The sequence below is a fragment of the Xyrauchen texanus genome, chromosome 21, assembly GCF_025860055.1.
Source record: "Xyrauchen texanus isolate HMW12.3.18 chromosome 21, RBS_HiC_50CHRs, whole genome shotgun sequence".
In the NCBI taxonomy this organism is placed as follows: domain Eukaryota; kingdom Metazoa; phylum Chordata; class Actinopteri; order Cypriniformes; family Catostomidae; genus Xyrauchen; species Xyrauchen texanus.
The window spans coordinates 23,047,263-23,066,080 of NC_068296.1; the positions used below are offsets into that span (position 1 = coordinate 23,047,263).

Genomic DNA, 18,818 nt, shown 5'->3' on the forward strand with positions numbered 1-18,818 from the left:
ACTCTGAATGGTGCCAGAAACAAAAAAACATCTAGTGAGAGACAGTTCAGTGGACAGAAATGCCTTGTTGATAAGAGAGGTCAACAGAGAATGGTAAGACTGGTTCGCAATGACATAGACTACAGTAACTCAGATAACCACTCTGTACAATTGTGGTGAGAGGAATATAATCTCAAAATGCTATTATGAGATGCGTTTTGGTGCACTATATTAGGCAGGTTGTTTTAATATTGTTGCAGACAGACGGACGGACGGACGGACAGACAGACAGACAGATAGATAGATTGATTTTGTAAAGTAGATTTAATCCAAAAATATTATTATAAATTAGTATTTTGGTTGGTTTGCATTCGTGGGCAGTGTTATGACTGTACCTGATATGAGAACATTTGTAACAAAAATGTTCCGTGTCTTCAAACATAATTGAAGAAAATAGAAACAATGCATGCTAGTTTTAGGCTTTTTTTCTTCTGACGGATAAAGGTATCTCATGTGAAAAATGTGCATGTTTACTCTGCTCTTTATTTTTGCAGTACAGCAAAAAGTGTTATGGATATCAATGAAATCATTGGCTGTAGGAAAAAAACAATTAGGCTATTTCTTCTTCTATTTTTTACCATTTTGAAAAAACGAAATAATGTTTCAATTCTATGTTTGAGCCCTCATTTGAAACTATTTTTTGTAAATATGTTTTTCATTTTAGAGTGCATAGAGCCCTGATTTGACAGTTAGAGATCTCCGTTAATTGCACATCCTCCTGAAAACTTGATAAATAAGGCTGTCAGCATAACTCCATTGTTAAGACTGTATTTACATAGCTTCTTGCCGAATAAGCGTGTCAAATATTGTGCTCCGATTCTTGGCAGCCTGCCGGGAAATAGAGAATTTATTTCATTCTCTGGCAATTGCAACAACTGTTGATTGTTATTGCTGAACTTTTGCTACTTTGAGCGAGTTAATACATTGAGAGACGACGCCCCGCCCCGGTCTGCTCCTGCGAAAGCCTTTAACTCTTTATGTGTGCTCAAGCGCACATGACACGAAAAAGCGCAAACAAAAAAGTGATTTACAAATGAATTCGCTTCTAACTTTGATTACTATTTTTATATGATTAGGCTACTATCATATTGTAGCCTACTTGACGTTATAGTTGCTTTTAGAGTTGAAGTAGCCACCAACAAGTAGATTGTAACTAGCTACTATCATCATAAAGTCGCTCGTAAGCAGGTTATATCGTCTTCAAGTTTTAATAGGCCTATTTAAGATGTTTTTCAAATAAAAACATGCAAGGATGTAGCCTACTGAACTTTTGGATGGGTTTAAAAGTGTACCGAAACGATTTAAGGATAAGGATATGACAGACTTCACTGATGTAGTCTGTGGTTCTATTGAACAACAACGTCAAAACGTGATGCAAGCCTTACAAAAAAAACTCATTATCAGTATTGGATTCAAAGAACACAACAATAACGCCCACAGTTAAATCGCTCACTGTGTTTACATGAATGTATTACATTTTACCTGCGAACTACTGACATTCCAAGGTTTTGTAGGGATGTCTCTTTCAGTCTGTTGATGCTCTATGGAATTCGCACCCGAATGAGAGACCCTCGCGCCTCATGAGGTCATTCTGTGGAATTCGCGCGCTTCCCGCTCACACAAAAAAAATAATGATCGTGTACAGGTAACGCGCCGCCCGTGTCACAATAACAAAACAACTTCATAGTCTGAATCGGATTTATTTGCCAGATAAGATTGCTTTTACGAGAAATTGACTAGTTGCTTGCAATAGACGGACGTTAAATAAGGATATAGCCTAAGGAGTGGATAGCAGGTCTCAAGTAGGCCTATGCCAACTTATAAATAAAAACTGAATTACGAGAAAACAATATCAGTTGCATGCGACTTTGAATGGTTCGTTTTATTATGCATTGGCAGGACATTATGCAAAGTTCTTATGCATATATCTTATAGTATACTATTTTGTATTTTATAATTTGTACACACCAGAAGAGCTTTAAAGTTTAACTCTAGAGTTTTCCTCGAAGCTCAGATTCAACGGAAATTCCATTGACGTCGTATTGGAAATGTTTGTTGAATATTTATTTATGTTTGAAATTAGTCTGTTTTTTTCTCTGCTGAAAATAAATAATCCTCTCAGTTATGATACGTGAAGAAAAAAGAAATAGATGGATGTTACGCCTTTAAGAGTTAAGAAACTTGAAACCTTGTTTGCGCAACAATCAGTGTAGCTCAGAGCCGCCAAAGTGTCTAGACTAGCACATGATGGTAGTCAGCCAATGGCTCCATCGCTCTCCTCGGGGGCCCTGTGTGTGTGTGTGTGTGTGTGTGTGTGTGTGTGTGTGTGTGTGTGTGTGTGTGTGTGTGTGTGTGTGTGTGTGTGTGTGTGTGTGTGTGTGTGTGACAAGGGGAGAAAAAAAGGAAAAGGGGAGAGAAACAGAGAAAGAGAGAGAGATCTGGGTTGCAGTTTGACCAGGTCTGAACACGGAACCAAGAGCATAGTATAAGTCCAAGGATTGTTCCTTTTCGGCGCACAAGGATATTTTGGGATTGCAAAAAGAGTGCGCTGGAATAGTGGAAAACAACCGGAATTGTGAATGCTGTGAGGATTGCCTATGGATTTAATTCGCTGAGGAGCAGCTTCATTCATGTCACCAGCGCCGTTGTCGAAGAGTGGATCTGAACGTGTTTCAAAGTCCGAAAACATTTGAGAGCGCGCAAGTTTGTCGCTAGCTATTGTAGCTTTTCGGTCGGATGTTTTGCCGACAAATGCCTTTGAAGTCGGTCTCTCCTGTCTTTGAATAATTACTTGCTCCCCTAAAACTTGTAGTGCTTTTAAAATCCAAAATGATCGGATTGTAGGTCCACTTTGCAACAAACATTATTCACATGTACTAGACTGCATTCTTCTTTAGATGAATGCATTTTGATTTCCGTGTAGTCTTGCATTTGTTCAGTGTTTTGTATTATTATTATTTTAATGCAATATAACATTGCGCCTTCAAAACTAATGTGGTTTTGCCACCAATATACGGTGCTCGGCTGTGCACGCGCTGCACAGCGTTCGGCGAACATTAATGTTTCGCGACCTCAGAATAAGTTCTAAATCGCGAAGATCTGAACGTAAATAAGAACACATCTTGAGTGTCAAGTTGTCGTATGTTCAGGACGAAACGTTCAGGTCTTGTGCGGCGACTCTGGAGAAGCCGTTTGATTCCAGATAAAGAGGGGGGCGATGGATATGGCAAGAGCGGAGAGGGGTCTCGGGACGATCTGCTTGGCACCAACCCAGAGAAAATTCCCAAGACGGAGTTCGGATCGATGACACCGAGCGGATCGCCTGGCGTGGACTATGGGGAAGTGTGTATGAGGAATCCCACTGAGAGCAGCAGTGGCTTATCAGGGGGCGATTTGGACCAAAATGGGGGTACGGCGTGTGTCCTGGAGCAGGGAAGCCCTCGGTCAGTGCAGGACAGCGATTATAGAACAGTCACTTGCTGTTTATTTAAAGATCGGGACCATCAATCTGGATCTAGAAGCCCGGAGGTGGCTCAAGGTAAAGAGCAAGGCTCCTGTCAGTTTGTGCTGAGAAACATTGGTTCATCTCGGGACCCCGGTCCTCTGGAGAGTCAGGAGACGAAATCTCGCTCCGTCATGGAGCAGGAGCTCAAGACCGCCACCTACTCACTATTGAAAAGGCTTAAAGAGAAAACGTTGGATACTTTGTTGGAAGCCGTGGAGTCCAAAGGAGGGATGCCGAGCGAATGTGTTATGGTTTCGCGGACCGAGTTGCGGCTGGGCGGCCACATGGCACCTCCTCAGCTGCTCATCTGTAAGCTCTACCGGTGGCCAGACCTGCAGCACACGGCCCAGCTTAAAGCGCTCTGTGAGTGCAAGAGCTTTGGAGCTCAGGACGGTGCGGTAGTGTGCTGCAATCCATTTCATTACAGCCGACTCTGTGGGCCAGGTAAGCGCTCGCTTTCCTGAGCTCTTTGAGGTGAATATGCTCATGCTGAAGTCTGATATTTCTTGTGTACTTTAAAATGTCAAACTGACTAGGCCAGCTGTAATTGCGAATAATACATGATTGGATCATTATATCATCTAGAGTTGCTTTACTTGCCACCTGATATTATATCAGTGGGTGCACCTGAACCTCTGGGTGCACTGAAGCTCTGTTATTCAGTTGTACAGTGCCATTCTTTTATTGCAGTTATTGATACAAAATAGCAGCTTGGAATTGTTGAAAATTCTACTGTTCCATCAAATGGAAATGTAGACTGGCTTTTCAAGATTCAAATATAACTGATACTTTTATAACTGATGTTTTTCTTGCCTTTAATATTCAGTATTTAATATCAATTTACACACACATTTTGCACCTTGTCCCTAAGGTACCAGGCCAGATATTTATATTTTGTGCTACTTCATTATTTACCAACCACTAAGAAAGCTATGCGCCGATGAAATACAAAAATACTTATCTAATAGAAAATGCATGGCATTTTGCACTCATGTCCTCTTACAAATGGATGTATTTATTGGATGTTGCTGAACTGATGATAGGTAACATTTTGGATGCCATTTGTGACCCTGATTAGAGCATGCTGCAAAGTTTATAAATTATCCACTGGCCAATGGCTTATGTCTTCTCCAAATGATTGCCTCAAGTTATGGAGTAAGAGGGACAGATAACCCATAATGGGCAAGGACAGTTATTATATTTAGTTGTTTTAGACTGGAAAACTATCCTGAGGCTCTAACTATGAAAACGCAGGCCTAGCATATCTTAAAACTTTGTCTAAGAGGTTAGGAGTGCAGACATTTTTAAGTCTTAATTTCTATATTTGAATTAGTCAAGCCTTTAGCAATAATATAATTTAGTCAACCAGTGGTTTCTTTCCCAATCCCGTTTAATTTAAGATCACTTGTGTGTGTGGGCAATACTCTAAAGTAGGTTTGTGTCAATGCAAAATCGATATTTTGTGATACTTTTTCTCTTGATATTGTATCAATAGTTTCGATCCATGTATTGGCATTTATATTCAACTATTTGTGTACTCATATCATGTAAACACACAACAAAGTTGGCACACTTACTTCCAAATCATTTTAATGAGCTCACCAAGTGACAAATACATGATGTTTTGAGCTACATGCTCATTATCAGACTTCAGTATATAACTGAAATATACCCAAATTAATTGGAATTGAAACTGGAATTAATTTGTAATCGAATCAAATTATGATATCGTGATGTATTGCAATATATCGAATCGTGACATGTGTATTGTAATACATATTGTATAGTATACTTTAAAGTTTTTAAATTTTAAGTGTTTTTTCATTTGACATATTTTCTTTCAAATAACTCAGAAAGTAGTCAAATAAGCAGATTATTTAGCGAACTGCTCCTCACAGGTTGTAAAATCCCGCAGATTTACGGGCTAGCGTTCATTTTAAAATTCCGTGCATTCCTGTGATAGATTGACAATCCTGTTAGGAAAACACTTGGCAACCTGAGATATTTGGCAACATATGCATCAGTTTTTCTATAATAAATCCTCACATATACTACTGATATTTTAATAACACTAAGAAACTATGACGGCTAAGACTTCAAAACATTTTGCTCAACATTTTATTGGAGTTGCTCAGAGTAGAGTCGCTCGCATGAGGGAGACAGAAGCCCCCTCTTTCTCTCCCCTCTGTTCTCTCTTATTGGGGCAGGAGTGCAGAGACGCGCATAGACAACAGAGCCCTCTCAATCTTTAAACTCCTTCAATGGTTTTGACATCTTTTTTTCAAGGTTAATTTTCACAGACAATGTTAAAGAGAGAAATCCTATTGTTCGGATCTTGCCCTGTGCCTATGTGAGTATTTAATCATGCAAAACATTGTTTGAGCAAACATTTCAGTGTATTTAGCGAGGCCGCCTACTGTTATGCTAAAAAGGCTCAAACACACACACACCCACACAATAAATAATTTACAACAGGATTTGTTTATAAAGATTAGCATTAAAGACCTCTTTAATTTTGTTTTGTGTAGATTAAGGCAGTTTAGGATTTACATGAACTAAAACATGTTTCCTCTCTGAATGGTATCACTTTCAAGTTGCACTTTAAAAGTTGCCTTTTTTCCTGAGGAGTACCCCTCATGCTATTTAGGTGAATGAGTGGCGGTAATATATAGTTTGCATACAACTGGCGCCAGACTGACTCGCTGTTTATCTGTGTGACTGAGTTTAGGATCCTGCCGTCACTCTTAAAGAGGCAGTCCACATTATGCTTTTTTTTTTTTTTTTTGCCTCCATAACCAAAAGGCGAGGTCGTTACTTGTCCAGTGACTTTTTCCCTTTGTGCTGTCAAACTTTTCATGGTTTCCTTTGTTTAGTAGTAGTTTTGTGTTTTACTACAGTTAAAAACTCCATTACCTAACTAGCACAGGTCATTTTTGTATTAATCGTAAATAACAATTAGTGCATATGATATTTAATGGTGAATCATCTCAAAAGAATAGACTTGTACCTATTTATTATTGTATGCTTAACATTTTATGATGAGATGGTTCATGTTTTGAACACTTTCAGATGGGATTTGTCTCAGAAAGACAAAACATTTATAGAAAATATTTATCTAACGATTCTCTCATACTATACCCAGTGCATCATTCCATAGTATTTTAAATACATGGTGTTTAATTGTTTTTTGTTTTTTTGTTTGTTTTTGTTTTTTTAGGTATCCTGTTTAAATAAAGAATTTAAAGTTTTTAGAACGGATAGTGTTTATTAAACAGTGTAATGCAGTTTATGTTGATTTACATAAATGCAATAGAATATTACATTTATTAAACTGAGCTGCTCTATTTTAAATTGCTTTGATAAACTGAGGAAACATTCATGACTTTGTTTGGGTTACATATGTTAAGCAGAGCTGAGGGCACTCCACTAATATTGATAGATGTAAGCATATAAAATTAGCCAAAATGTTGAATAAACAAACATGCAAGGGACAGGGAAATAGTAGAACTTTGTGAATGAGGTGCATTTACATTTTGTGGAAATCTGTGGAGCTTTCTGCAGAATTCTGCATGTGCAGATTCTATGTGGGCCAACAGATAACATACAGTTTCTGTAGAGAAGATCACAGACACCTTGCACTACTTAGTCTTAGTCTCCCAACCTAGTTTGCCCAGATTTTAGTTGTTGAAAAAATTATCTTTTGTTAATTTGGGCACAAATTTTTTCTTCACGTTTTTCAATTCCAATTGTAATCATAATTTTGTCATGTTTTAGAGTCACCCCCTCCTCCATATTCAAGACTTTCCCCCAGCGAAGAACATAAGCCACTGGGTAAGTTTCTGCCTTGTTGTCTCTTTTACATGCACACTGGACCTAGTTACTGATAAAATATGTGCTTATTTGAGTAGTTACAAGGCATATAAATATATGCACATTCTGAGGGAACAGATGATGGGAGATCATTTACTGGCAAATTAAATAAAATAATCTGTGTAACAAAATAACCTGGCCCCTGTGATGAAGTCTGTGCCATCAGTTGTCACCCACTGGTTGAATCCCTGGCTTTACGAAGAGCCAAAGGGGAAGCAAAATGTAGAACAACATGAAGAATTTTAATGGTGGCAATTAGGCACAGTGACCAGCTGAGATCCAGTGAAGGCTGCAGCCAATATCCGGCGGGCCCATTTTCAGCATGCCAATCTGGAGCCGGCCTAGGCTCGGCCCTGTCTGTTGTGAGGGCTGCGAGGGCCTGGCACTCGGAAGGCGAATGGGCTGTGGGATATCCTCTCGGTACCATAGCTTAACATCAGGCACACTGTTGACAGGAGGTGGGGTGGGGAGGAGGTACCATCTGGAACTGATGCTTTGGTGGTTTAAGCTTGGATGGTTAATTGAGAGACCAGCATAAATTGCCTGATAACACATATTTATAGTTGTATCATCATTTTGAAAATTATTGTTGAAATTTAACATTCACAGTTAATCAAAATAAGCTCTATATAAGATTGAATTACTTAGGCATGCCTATTTTCCTCAGATCTGTCAGATTCCACACTGTCTTACACTGAAATGGAGGCTGCCAGCTCGCCAAATGTCACCCAAGGGGAATTCTCAGGTGAGTCTGCTTATTTAAGATATTTATGCTCTGAAATTTAGATTTGAGCTTAACCTCTGTGTTAATTAGTTTTTTTTTGGGAATCTTCATATGGCTTGTGATACAGTTCTCTGACTTGTTGTTGTTTTTCAGTCCATGAGAGCTTCTCTGGTAATATCTTTGTTCAAACAAAAGCTACATGCCTGTAATGGTGAACTTGCACCAGATATTTACTCTTTTTTTTTTTTCTGCAAGAGGGAGCAGTTTTATGCATGTATTTTTCCTGTTGAGGTATTATAAGTTTACAAACATCCTTTTTTATCATATATATTCTGAAACATTATTCCATTTTCCAGGAATGGAGACAAGTCACTATTACCAATCAAAATTGGGTGCCATTATTCCATAGACATACTGTACAGTGGCCCTAAATAGTACTTGGTAAATTAAATTTTACACATCCACTAAAAATCACATTGACACCATTTGCCTAAAAGTAACTTGAATGGTGAAAGTAAAGTTAGTTCTAACAAAAGTCATTAGCATAATTTGTTTGCAGATGCCATTTATTGTGATATTTTGTATTAAATGAAATTTCATTCAAACATTTTTAAGTGTGTCAAAACGTGTCCAGATTTGGGGCTACTGTAGTTTTGTATCAGTTTTAAGGGCCTGTGTAAAAAATCTGAGAAGTGTAGAAAACTTCTAAACATACCATCTGCCATCTTAAGCTGTACGGGTTCCCATGGAGTGCATTTGGATAAATGAGCAAACTTTGCAGGTAATTTGGTTTTTATGTTGTGCTTTGCTCCTCCTCATTAAAGGCCATTAGGAGCAGAGAGAGTGCAGTGGAGATAAAGCTCTCATTGTGAGCTCAGCAAGAGGTTCAGTGGGCCATGTTGGCTGGCCATAGAGCCTGCCTCCCCTCCTCTGTTTTCCTTGAGAAATATTTGAGTGGGATCAAACTGTAATAAGATCCAAGCTCACAGTGACACACACACTCGAGCACACAGTCACGTTATTTGCACCGGCCGATCGTGCACACATGCCACACACACAAAAGGAAAAATCCGAAGACACATGCTCACACACAAACACACATATCAGAACATGATACCCACACACATTCACCCATTCGTTCCTGTGAAAGGGCCACACCAAGAGCAGAGAAGAAACGGTCCTATCCTGTCTCATGATTTGAGACAAAGCACTCTCCTTTAATGGTATGAAATCAACATGCTTCTCCCATAAAACTGGAGCCACACTGTGCATGCGTAGTATGGTGGCTGAAAGAGAAAGGCTAAGGTCTTGTTTTCCACAGCTAGAAATAGCATTCAAAGAGAGAGCAGGTCTTTCCACCCCTTTCCCAGAAGGAGCTACCTCAGCTTGTGGCTTCATGCAAACCCCCCTCTTTACGTTCATGCACCCTGTCACCACCACTGCATAGGCTGGCGACACTCCCTGTGCAAACAAATCATGTTTAAAGTGCTTACTGAGATTTTTCTCTGTACTAGGTCTGTGAGGATTGTGACTTGCGTTTAGGTATATAATCATGCCATTTTTAGTATGCATGCAGGATTTAGTTTGCATGTTACATTTTAGCTAGAAAAGTTTATTGTTTTCCTATGTTGGATTAAAACGAACAGATTAGGGAAGTGGGCTCAGACATGTATAGCATGTATCAAACTGTAAATGAGAAGTGGATTGGCTTAAAAAACAGCTTAGAAAAATGTCAACGCTATATTAGACTGGATTGATGGTTTAGCTGGTGGACCAACAAAGTAAAGCTGAACAAGTAAATCAAATAAATAATCAAGGTTATTAACTAATTTACTAATCATGAAAGTGTCAATTACAGCATTCTTTTTAGGTCTACTCAAGTTATTGCTGTTTTATCCATCAGTAAATTAAGACAGCACCTAAATGGTCATTTTCACATTCGCCTCCTTTAGCTACATCCATGCTAGTACTTTTTCATTTAAAAATGCATAAATTTAGCTAAGTTTACACCTTTCATCCACACTGGAATGAAGGTTTTCTCCACCGAAAACAGAGACTTTAAAAAATGTTCTCCATTACTACATACTTTGGATAACGATCATTTTTGCAAACTGACAACAGAGTTCTTAAACGAAAACAGATTAGTGTGGACGTGGCTTAAGGTGGCGAATGTGAAGTTGACCTTAATTTACTGATGGACAAAACAGCAATAAAGTAATTCAGGGAAAGTTCTCCATTTGTTTTTAATGTGTAGCCTACATAAAGAATATGACATACAGTTGCCCCACAAAAATGGATTTTAATGCAAATAATATTTATCAAAATCACAATATCAAAAAGAAAATAATCTGCAATTATAAACTTGTTTTGAAAAATTATAAACAATTATGTTATAATCATGCAGCCCTACAACATAGCGATGCGCTTTACCAGCAAAGCTCAGCTGGTTAAACTAGTTAAGAACCCCAAAACACACATGCTGTTTTTTTCTGCTGGACTTAAAATATTTTGATGCAAAGCATTGAATTGACACTTCTACAGAAATGTTCAGTAGTCCCGTTCTCTCCATCCTATGGAGTTTAAATTGTTGATACACATTGCTGAATTCCACACAAGTTCCACAGAATTCCATAAGCAATCCTCTCCGAATACAAATCAACATACCCCTATATCACTCTCCAGCACACAACCCGTAAAGTAGAAAATAGAAAAAACAATCAATCTAACAGCGTGCAAGCATGTGGCCATCCACCCACCCCTGAGTCCCTTATCCCCAACCCACCCACATGCAGGAACTAGTAAAGCTCTTAAAAGTGAGGCCAGTGGGGCCAAAAATGGGAGGGAAGCAGATTTTTGCCCCCTAGGTGGGTGTAACTCTTGCTCAAACACTCGTCCACTCTGTCTGACAATAGCAACAGAACACATATCAACAAGCCTGATGAAAAATCTCTGCTGCCCAAGGGCGAGATTTTAGAAAACTTGCCGTGGTCGGAAAATTAGGTCTATGGATGCCTGAGATCTAGGGCTATGTATGTTTTACATCTTTGGTGTCCTGCTGCCTCAATGAGTTTGTTCTAAGCATGCTGTATTAGGATTTTCAGCTTACCCTTTATTGCATTTCCATAATCTCCCCCTGAATGTACTTAGTATATATAGTGAGATCGCATACTGGAATCTGGGCGAATATTTGTGTTTCTGCGATGTCTCTGTGATGTATGTGCACTCCTGTGTTTTTTCTGTTTGTTTTGTCTGTATTTGGTGTCTATAGATTTCTGTTTCGCATGCTGGAATTGGCCATCACTTTTTCTTTAAAAGAAACCGTGTTTGTCAGATTGTGTTTACACTATTGCTATTGATTAAGATTCCGGTATGTTGTCAAAGCATGTGCTACATGTGTGTCTCTAAAAGTGTGCATGTGTGTGTTCGCAGTCACATTCTGGATCTGTGATTGGGTTGTAATTCAGCCCACCTGTTTCCTCGCTCCTTGTTGTGGCCGTGTGGAGATCAGAATTATGCACTTTGAAGTAGGCATTATTGCTTCCTGTATAACTGCATGCATGTGAGTTTGTGTTTCCTCCCAGTATTGGGGTTTTTGTGATCTTGGTGGTTCACAAGCCCCTGTATTCAAGAGTGGTCTCCTCATCACCAGTGCTCTATGTTGACTGAGCATCTAGGCCTTTTGATCAACACGAGACCTTGATGTAAGCCATACTACTGTCTGCAGAACAGTAGAATTGTTTTTCAATAAGTATTATCACTCTGTGATGAGGTATCTGACAGATGTGGAGTGAAAGGCTGGCAGGGGCGTGAAAACCAGTGGCAGTTTACAAATTATTAACAGAAAAGCCATTGATGTGCTACAGCTGAGATGCACCCTGGTAAGACGTCTGGAATTTGTCACCAGATGTGAAAAAGGAACAGGATCTAGTGATAAGCACATCGATCCTCAGTATGCTACAGTTGTCACATGATGTCATCATGTTTCATGTCTAATTCAGATAGTATGTCTTTATGCACTTAAAAGTTTTCAAATAGACTAAAACAATAATAAAATGCTTTAGTCCGACTGAAATGGTACCAGTACGATTTTTGCGAAGTGGGACTAACAGACCTAGATAATGCAATTGTGGCTCAACTTCATCTAGCGTGTAATTGAACCACAATTGGCCTCAGCATTGTGTGCTTGCTCTTATAAACAGATGTGGCATGCGGCATACATTTTACTCTGCATATTACACTTTGTGTCATGTATACTTGATAGATAGATAGATAAGTCTACCTAAACAAACCACTGTAGCTTGATTATATCTGCGCTTGTAAACGTAGTGAGTGAGTGGCCTCATGTTATCATCTTGGAAATTAAAATGTTTATTTGGTGGTATGCTATTCTGAAAATTTTGGGAAAACTGGTGGGAAGGCAAATGGTTGTTGGTAGATGGAAGAATTTTGGAGTGCCATTCTGGAATACGGAGGAGGAGGAATGGCATGGTCAGGTAGAGAATCGTTTGGTGTTCTGTAATTTCTTTCTTGGTGCTTTATGATATTTACACAGCCCATTGCTGCCATCTATTTGAGGTCTATCAGTGCTATCAGTATGTATCTATCAGTATGTCTTAACAATAGAAATGAATGATAGCCTCATTCAACCTGTTGTGAACTTTACCAAACTGATCAGCACTGTAACTGTAAAGTGAAGCCAGTGAGAAGTAAGTATGAAAGGCATTGTTTGCCATGATTCTCAATGGCAAACTGAAAAAAACGGGTGGCATTTCATGCACAAGGAGCCACTGGTTGATCACAGTATTGATAGTACAACTTTGTGTCATTGTTTTTATAAAAATGCCATCTTTGTTGTCATAATTGTGCCAGTGTCTGTTTTTTTTTTTCTGCTGCTAGTCTGATATAAGTGTATTCACACACTCATGTTCTCACTAAATCGTACAGACACAAACAAGCATGGCTTTTTTTTTTTATAAACTGGCAGCACAAAAGACATGCCAGTCGGCATCTAGGTCTGACATCATTCCTGAAGTGCATGGCAAGGACATCTGGAATTGCATGGCACAATTAAGTGAAGTAATCAAAGCATGTGATGGCATGCTGATTACCACTGATTTGATTGCATCCATAGATTTTGAACAGCCCTAAAAGGCACTTGATGTCTGTCCCTCAATTTGAATTTATTAGCTTGTCCGCATGTGTCTGAAAATAGTTGGACACCATTTTGAATTCTTTTTGCTGTCAAGGCCTAAATCATTCCTATTTGGTACAATCTGGGCTATTATAAATGAAAATTCATGTCACTTATTTACTCACCATTATTTTATTACAAACCTCTGAATTTCGTAGTTCAATAAAGCAAAAAAGGAGAGTTTTGAGGAATTTTCACGTTGCTCTTATACATGCAATTAAAGCATAGTAACCAGGGACTGTAAAAAAACACCATAAATGTACAATAAAGTAGTATTTACACTACATTCCATGTCTTCTGAAGCCATACCGTACAATGGCTTTGTATGAGGAACAGATCGAAAATAAAAAATTTATTCACAGGAGATCTTCCCTTTTGCTGTAGCTATCAAATCTTATTAGAACTTCCGCATATTCAAACTTCGAATGCCTTTGAAAGACATGAGGGTGAGTAAATTACAACTTCTTAATTTTGGGTGAACTATCCCTTTAAGCCTCTGAACCTGAGCAAGATCATAATGAAAACATTGACATTTTGTATGCAATGTGAAGGCTGTACTAATCTGCACTTTCTCCATTGCTGAGGAAAACTGTGATGGTGGGAATGACATCAACTGGATTACATCATGAACAGCAGAACTATGAATGATGAATTATATAATTTAAGGAGCCTGAACAGCTCTGCAGTGGAACTGTTTGAATTTTAGCCATCCTTTCCATTCTTTTTTAAAACTCATGCCAGTCTATATTATTCGATTATAACAGAAAGACAGAACAGTTCCACATACACACCCTACCCTGCCTCTACGTCAAAGTCTATATGTTACCTTGCTAGTGAAAAATAAGCCTCAGTGGTGTAGACAGAGGGGCCTTATATGTGTGGGGGCCACCCTTTTGCCCTCCCCCTTATATTCTCTCACCTCAATAATCCTTATATCACTCTCTCCGCAGTCTCTCTTTCCCTCCTTTACCCCCTCTCCCCCATTCCCGTTGCCTGGCACGGGGCCTCAGGTTTCCACCACAGTCCCAGAGCCTGCCCATACTCCCCCAGGGCTCCGAGTGCTCCAGGATACGGGATGTGGAAATAATGTGACTGGAGTACTTCCACCCTGCCTCCAGAAAATGAGGTCCTGCGGATTGTTTATTTGAGGGGAAGGAGGCCTCAGTCAAACATCCTGTTTTAAAAAGCTTGCCTGGGTTTTGTAGCGCAGGGGCTGCTCAACTGCCCCTTTGATGGCAGGGGGAAGCTGAGGAATGTTAAAGAAAAGGCCAGTGGCCTGGAGGTGATGGGTTAGAATGTGTTTATATGCATGTGTGAGAGAGTATGTGTGTCTGTTTGGCATATTTTGTTGATTTGTGGCATTGATTTCAGTTTTATTTTGACTGAGAGATGCAGAGCATAAATATATATTCCACAAACACAGGCGGTTCTGTGCTGTCATGGCTATACCATACGGCTCTCCTTGAGTGTGTGTTCCTGTCCTGAATGACTGGCTTCCTCTTCCCCTTACATAACACACATAAACAAGGCAAAGACATGCTCATCAACCAACAGAGGACAGCAGAAATAGTCACACACCTCTATTGTATCCCACAACAGATTCAGAAGATTTGAAAAAACTGATTTTTATCGTCATGTTTTTTAAGTCCAAGTAGGATTGTATCGTGATTATGTCTTTGTCTATATGTTTACATATGTGGGTGCTAGGGCTGGTGAACATTCATATTGATACAGATTTCCCGATTCGATTCACAAGCTCTCAATTGGACCCGATTCTGATTTCAATTAAATTCCGATTCATATGGGTATTTTTCAGTTAAAATGTCAAATGTTTACATATTATGTCTTACATATGAAAGAAATTCTCTCTCATGTTATAGTGTTACTTATATTAAAGTCCTTCAAACTTTTATGAACTATATTAACTAAAAATTTATGTAAAACGTATTATTTTATCATTAAATTTGTATAATTTTGTTCACATTTTAGCATTTTTTTATTTTATGTACACATCCATGTATCCCATTAATAAATAGCTATGTCTTAAATTATATGTATATATATATATATATATATATATATATATATATATATATATATATATATATATATATATATATATATATATATGGATATACAGTATAGTTACAATGTTTAATTTTTACATGCATAATTTGTACTGTTTTCAAGAATCTACATTGATATGTAGAACAAGTGCTAAAACAGCACTGTCTCTTTAAGGACTGTGGAAGTTCAGAGAGCGTCTCACAGAAGGCTTTTGGTTGAGAACATATTAACGAGAGTGGAGTTGCATGGCTTCTTTACCGTATCTGTGCTATGTTTGATTGAAATTAAATGTTACAGTTTTTTTTCATCAACAACTGAACAGAAAGGGTATTCAATTAAACATTATTCAATGACAAATGGATTACGTGGATCTTGTAGTTTTACATGCATTACACTGAACAAGTCAAACCAAATTTCTACACACAGTCAAGGATCTTGGAGCTGAATTTCTTCGGCAATATACTACTCAATGACTGTTGAGTGAAATCTGAAAATTTGCCAGCCAGTGTCTAATCAGGATTTTTTTTTCTGCGTAGCACGAAATTTTGTCACATATGCGTTTCACCAAACACGCATTGTAAAGGGTTGTCACATATCGATCTTGGGATTTAAGAATAAAGATTGCGATGCATCGGAAAATCTATATTTTTACCCAATCCTAGTGGGTGCATGCAACTTGGCCACCGAAATTAGGAATTTGACTTTATTTTTCAGGGATATTAGATTATAATTTTCCTTTTGGTATTCTACATGTAGTTTGTTATAAATATATCAAGATGTGAAGCATTTTGAAGAGAGAGAGTGAGAGATGGAGTTGGAGCTTTTTTGGAAGAGCTCGGTAGTACACAAAATCAATATCAAGAATCACTATTTGGTTCATGGTTGGCAATATGATAGTAGCTCTATCTTGTAACTAGTGTGGCATTTGTTTCAGTCCGGCATATTTTGACCTCTCCTTGGCTAACAGAAATGTTGTTTATCTAGTGCACTGTGAATTTGCTCTGAAAATAGGTCAGCAGACATCATCAGAAACTTTAAGGATGCCTGTTCAGTATTTATTTGTCCACTAATGGCAGTAATATCAGGTATTGAATGAAAAGTAGCATTAGAGTGTACGTGCCAGAAGTGACGTCATCATCCAATTTTTGTCACCTTGCACACTTTTGCATGTGGTGCATGAATCTCCTTAGTCATTTACGAAAATACAAAGGTACATCACCTATACTGAACACGTTTAAAAAATGCAGTCCCTTTGTACAGGTTAAACTAATCAGTTCCTGACTGACCCCACCCCCACCCATGGAAAATAATGATGCTTTGGGAAGGCTGGGGCAAGCCATCTATCCTCTCCCTCCACCCAGCACGCTGCTGCGCCTGCCTGCCTCCTCCAATAGAGCCATTCATTCAGTCCAGGCCACGGGGTTAGGGAAACAAATAAAGAGGCAGCCATGCCATTAAAAATTTATGGAATGTCCAACTGTTAGTTTAGTTTCAGTGAGCCTCCTCTCAAGGCTGCGGAAGGGGGAATAAAATTGTGAGTGTCACTGTAAAAGCTTTTGCTGGTCTCAGCTGGCCCATGCCCAGGGTAGCGGGCCGAAAAAGATGGCTGAAGTGGATGCAAATGTTTTTATTTTCTGACCAGTTTCGGTGACCCAGTAATTATAAATTCCTGAGCCTGGCACCGGGAGGGGACGGGACCTGATTTAGGCCTGCGGTTTGATTGCCTGGCTAAAATAAAGTAAAGAATGTTTTCCCCCCTTCCTCCCCAGAGGAACATTGACAGTTGTGCAGGGACCTATGGCAGTCAGTATTTTTAAAACTGGGAGAGCCAAAGCATTCCTCTGGCCTGTAGAATGCACTGTGTGGATTAACTGCAGGGGCCCATGAAGTCCGACATCCTTACATTAACCTTCATTAAGAGCATGCATGGAGAAAACAGACACTGTGTGTTTTGTATGTGTGGTACAATGGAGCTCTAATGTTTAGAGATGTGCAAAACTACAACTACACTATTTTCGGTCATCTACCTGAATGACTTGTTGACTAAGGGATATAAGAAATAAGAAAGTATGCTGGTTTCAGGTTCACATGATCCTAGACATTGCATTTCTAAGGGGGGCTTTTACAGAAGACACATTCAAAGACAGTTTAACAGATGATCATAACAGAATGATCATACATTTTTAATAGTTGGTCTATTTTTAAATTGACGGAGTTTTGAAAATTCAATGATTACTGTGGATGTAAAAACTGTTTAAAATGTGATGCAATGCTAAGACACCCATCTGCATGTTAGTGAATTAAAGGGGATCAATTTAAAGACGCCACAATTCTGAGGGTTTGATCGTGGAAATTGTCTTGCAACTAAAGATCAACCTGAGGCCAGCATGCTATTTAAAACCCTGCCACTAAAATATCAAACCTAAAAATAAAGTAAATGAAAAAGTCTAGAATAAATAGTCAACCTCACTAATTGACTAAATGGTTGTTCAACAACTAGTTATCCATCGTGATTCATCCCTACTAGTGTTTAAATATTTCTTTCTGACCATCTTTCTTTTATGACCAGAGCTTTTATCTGTACGAGCTTTTTAAGAATAGTGTAAGAAATAATCAGATTCAATGTGTTGTTAAAGTATTTGACTGTTTGGATTTACCACCAAAACTTAACATCCACAGAACGACACTTATATTTGTCTCTCGGATGCATTGAATGTGTCATGATGTGGAAAATGTTAGTGTTTGTCTGCCACGAGCCTGTGAATGTGTTGCAAAAGATGTGAAGAATGTGAGCTGCTCTCTAAAGGGATTATTTGGAGACAAGCAGGTATGAGCAGGTATTATACCATAATAATTGTGATTGGGAGCCTGCAAAGATGCAAATTATGCGTCATCACAAATGGTTTACTTCTGTGATTTGGTACTATTGCATTCATATCAGCAGTGAACTGTATTGGAGTCACATGAACCGTACCTCAGACCACCTTTTCAAGCGGACCCGGGTGCAGTGCGCAGGTGTGCACCAGGATTCGGAAAACAGTGTTCACATCATCTAAACAAACCAAACTTTGACGACATTCGAACTTGGGTGGGCACCAAGAGTGCTAGTGTGAAAGCACCCTTAAGGACTTTGCACACCAGAGGTGACGCAATATTGCGAAACGCAGACAAATGGTACTTTCACATTAAAAGCGTGGCAAATGATCGCCGTTAGCACATTCACGCCTTTACGATTGGTGCCGCTAATCAACAAGCAATTTACAAGCAAACAGTAGGTGGTGCAAAGCACATTTCAGCTGGTGTTTCCTTTGCCCATCATGGATTAGAAGAAGAACATCCCAGTATGAAAGACAGAGTTCTCTAGCTGTTCGAAAAAATAAAACTGGAAGGAATTTCAAATTAAACATTCAAAATCCTCTTGG

The 18,818-nt window shown here is 38.8% G+C and overlaps 1 protein-coding gene across 1 annotated transcript in view; it reads left to right on the forward strand.

Moving 5' to 3' along the window:
- The first annotated feature begins 2,435 nt into the window (after nt 1-2,435).
- The window catches only part of LOC127661808 (mothers against decapentaplegic homolog 6-like), a 29,063-nt gene continuing 12,680 nt past the window's right edge, over nt 2,436-18,818 (forward strand). Inside the window, exons 1-3 of the mRNA XM_052152704.1 lie at nt 2,436-3,988; nt 7,319-7,375; nt 8,082-8,159. Coding sequence (XP_052008664.1) covers nt 3,181-3,988; nt 7,319-7,375; nt 8,082-8,159 — 943 coding nt within the window. The 5' untranslated portion in view covers nt 2,436-3,180. The remainder of the gene's footprint in view (nt 3,989-7,318; nt 7,376-8,081; nt 8,160-18,818) is intronic.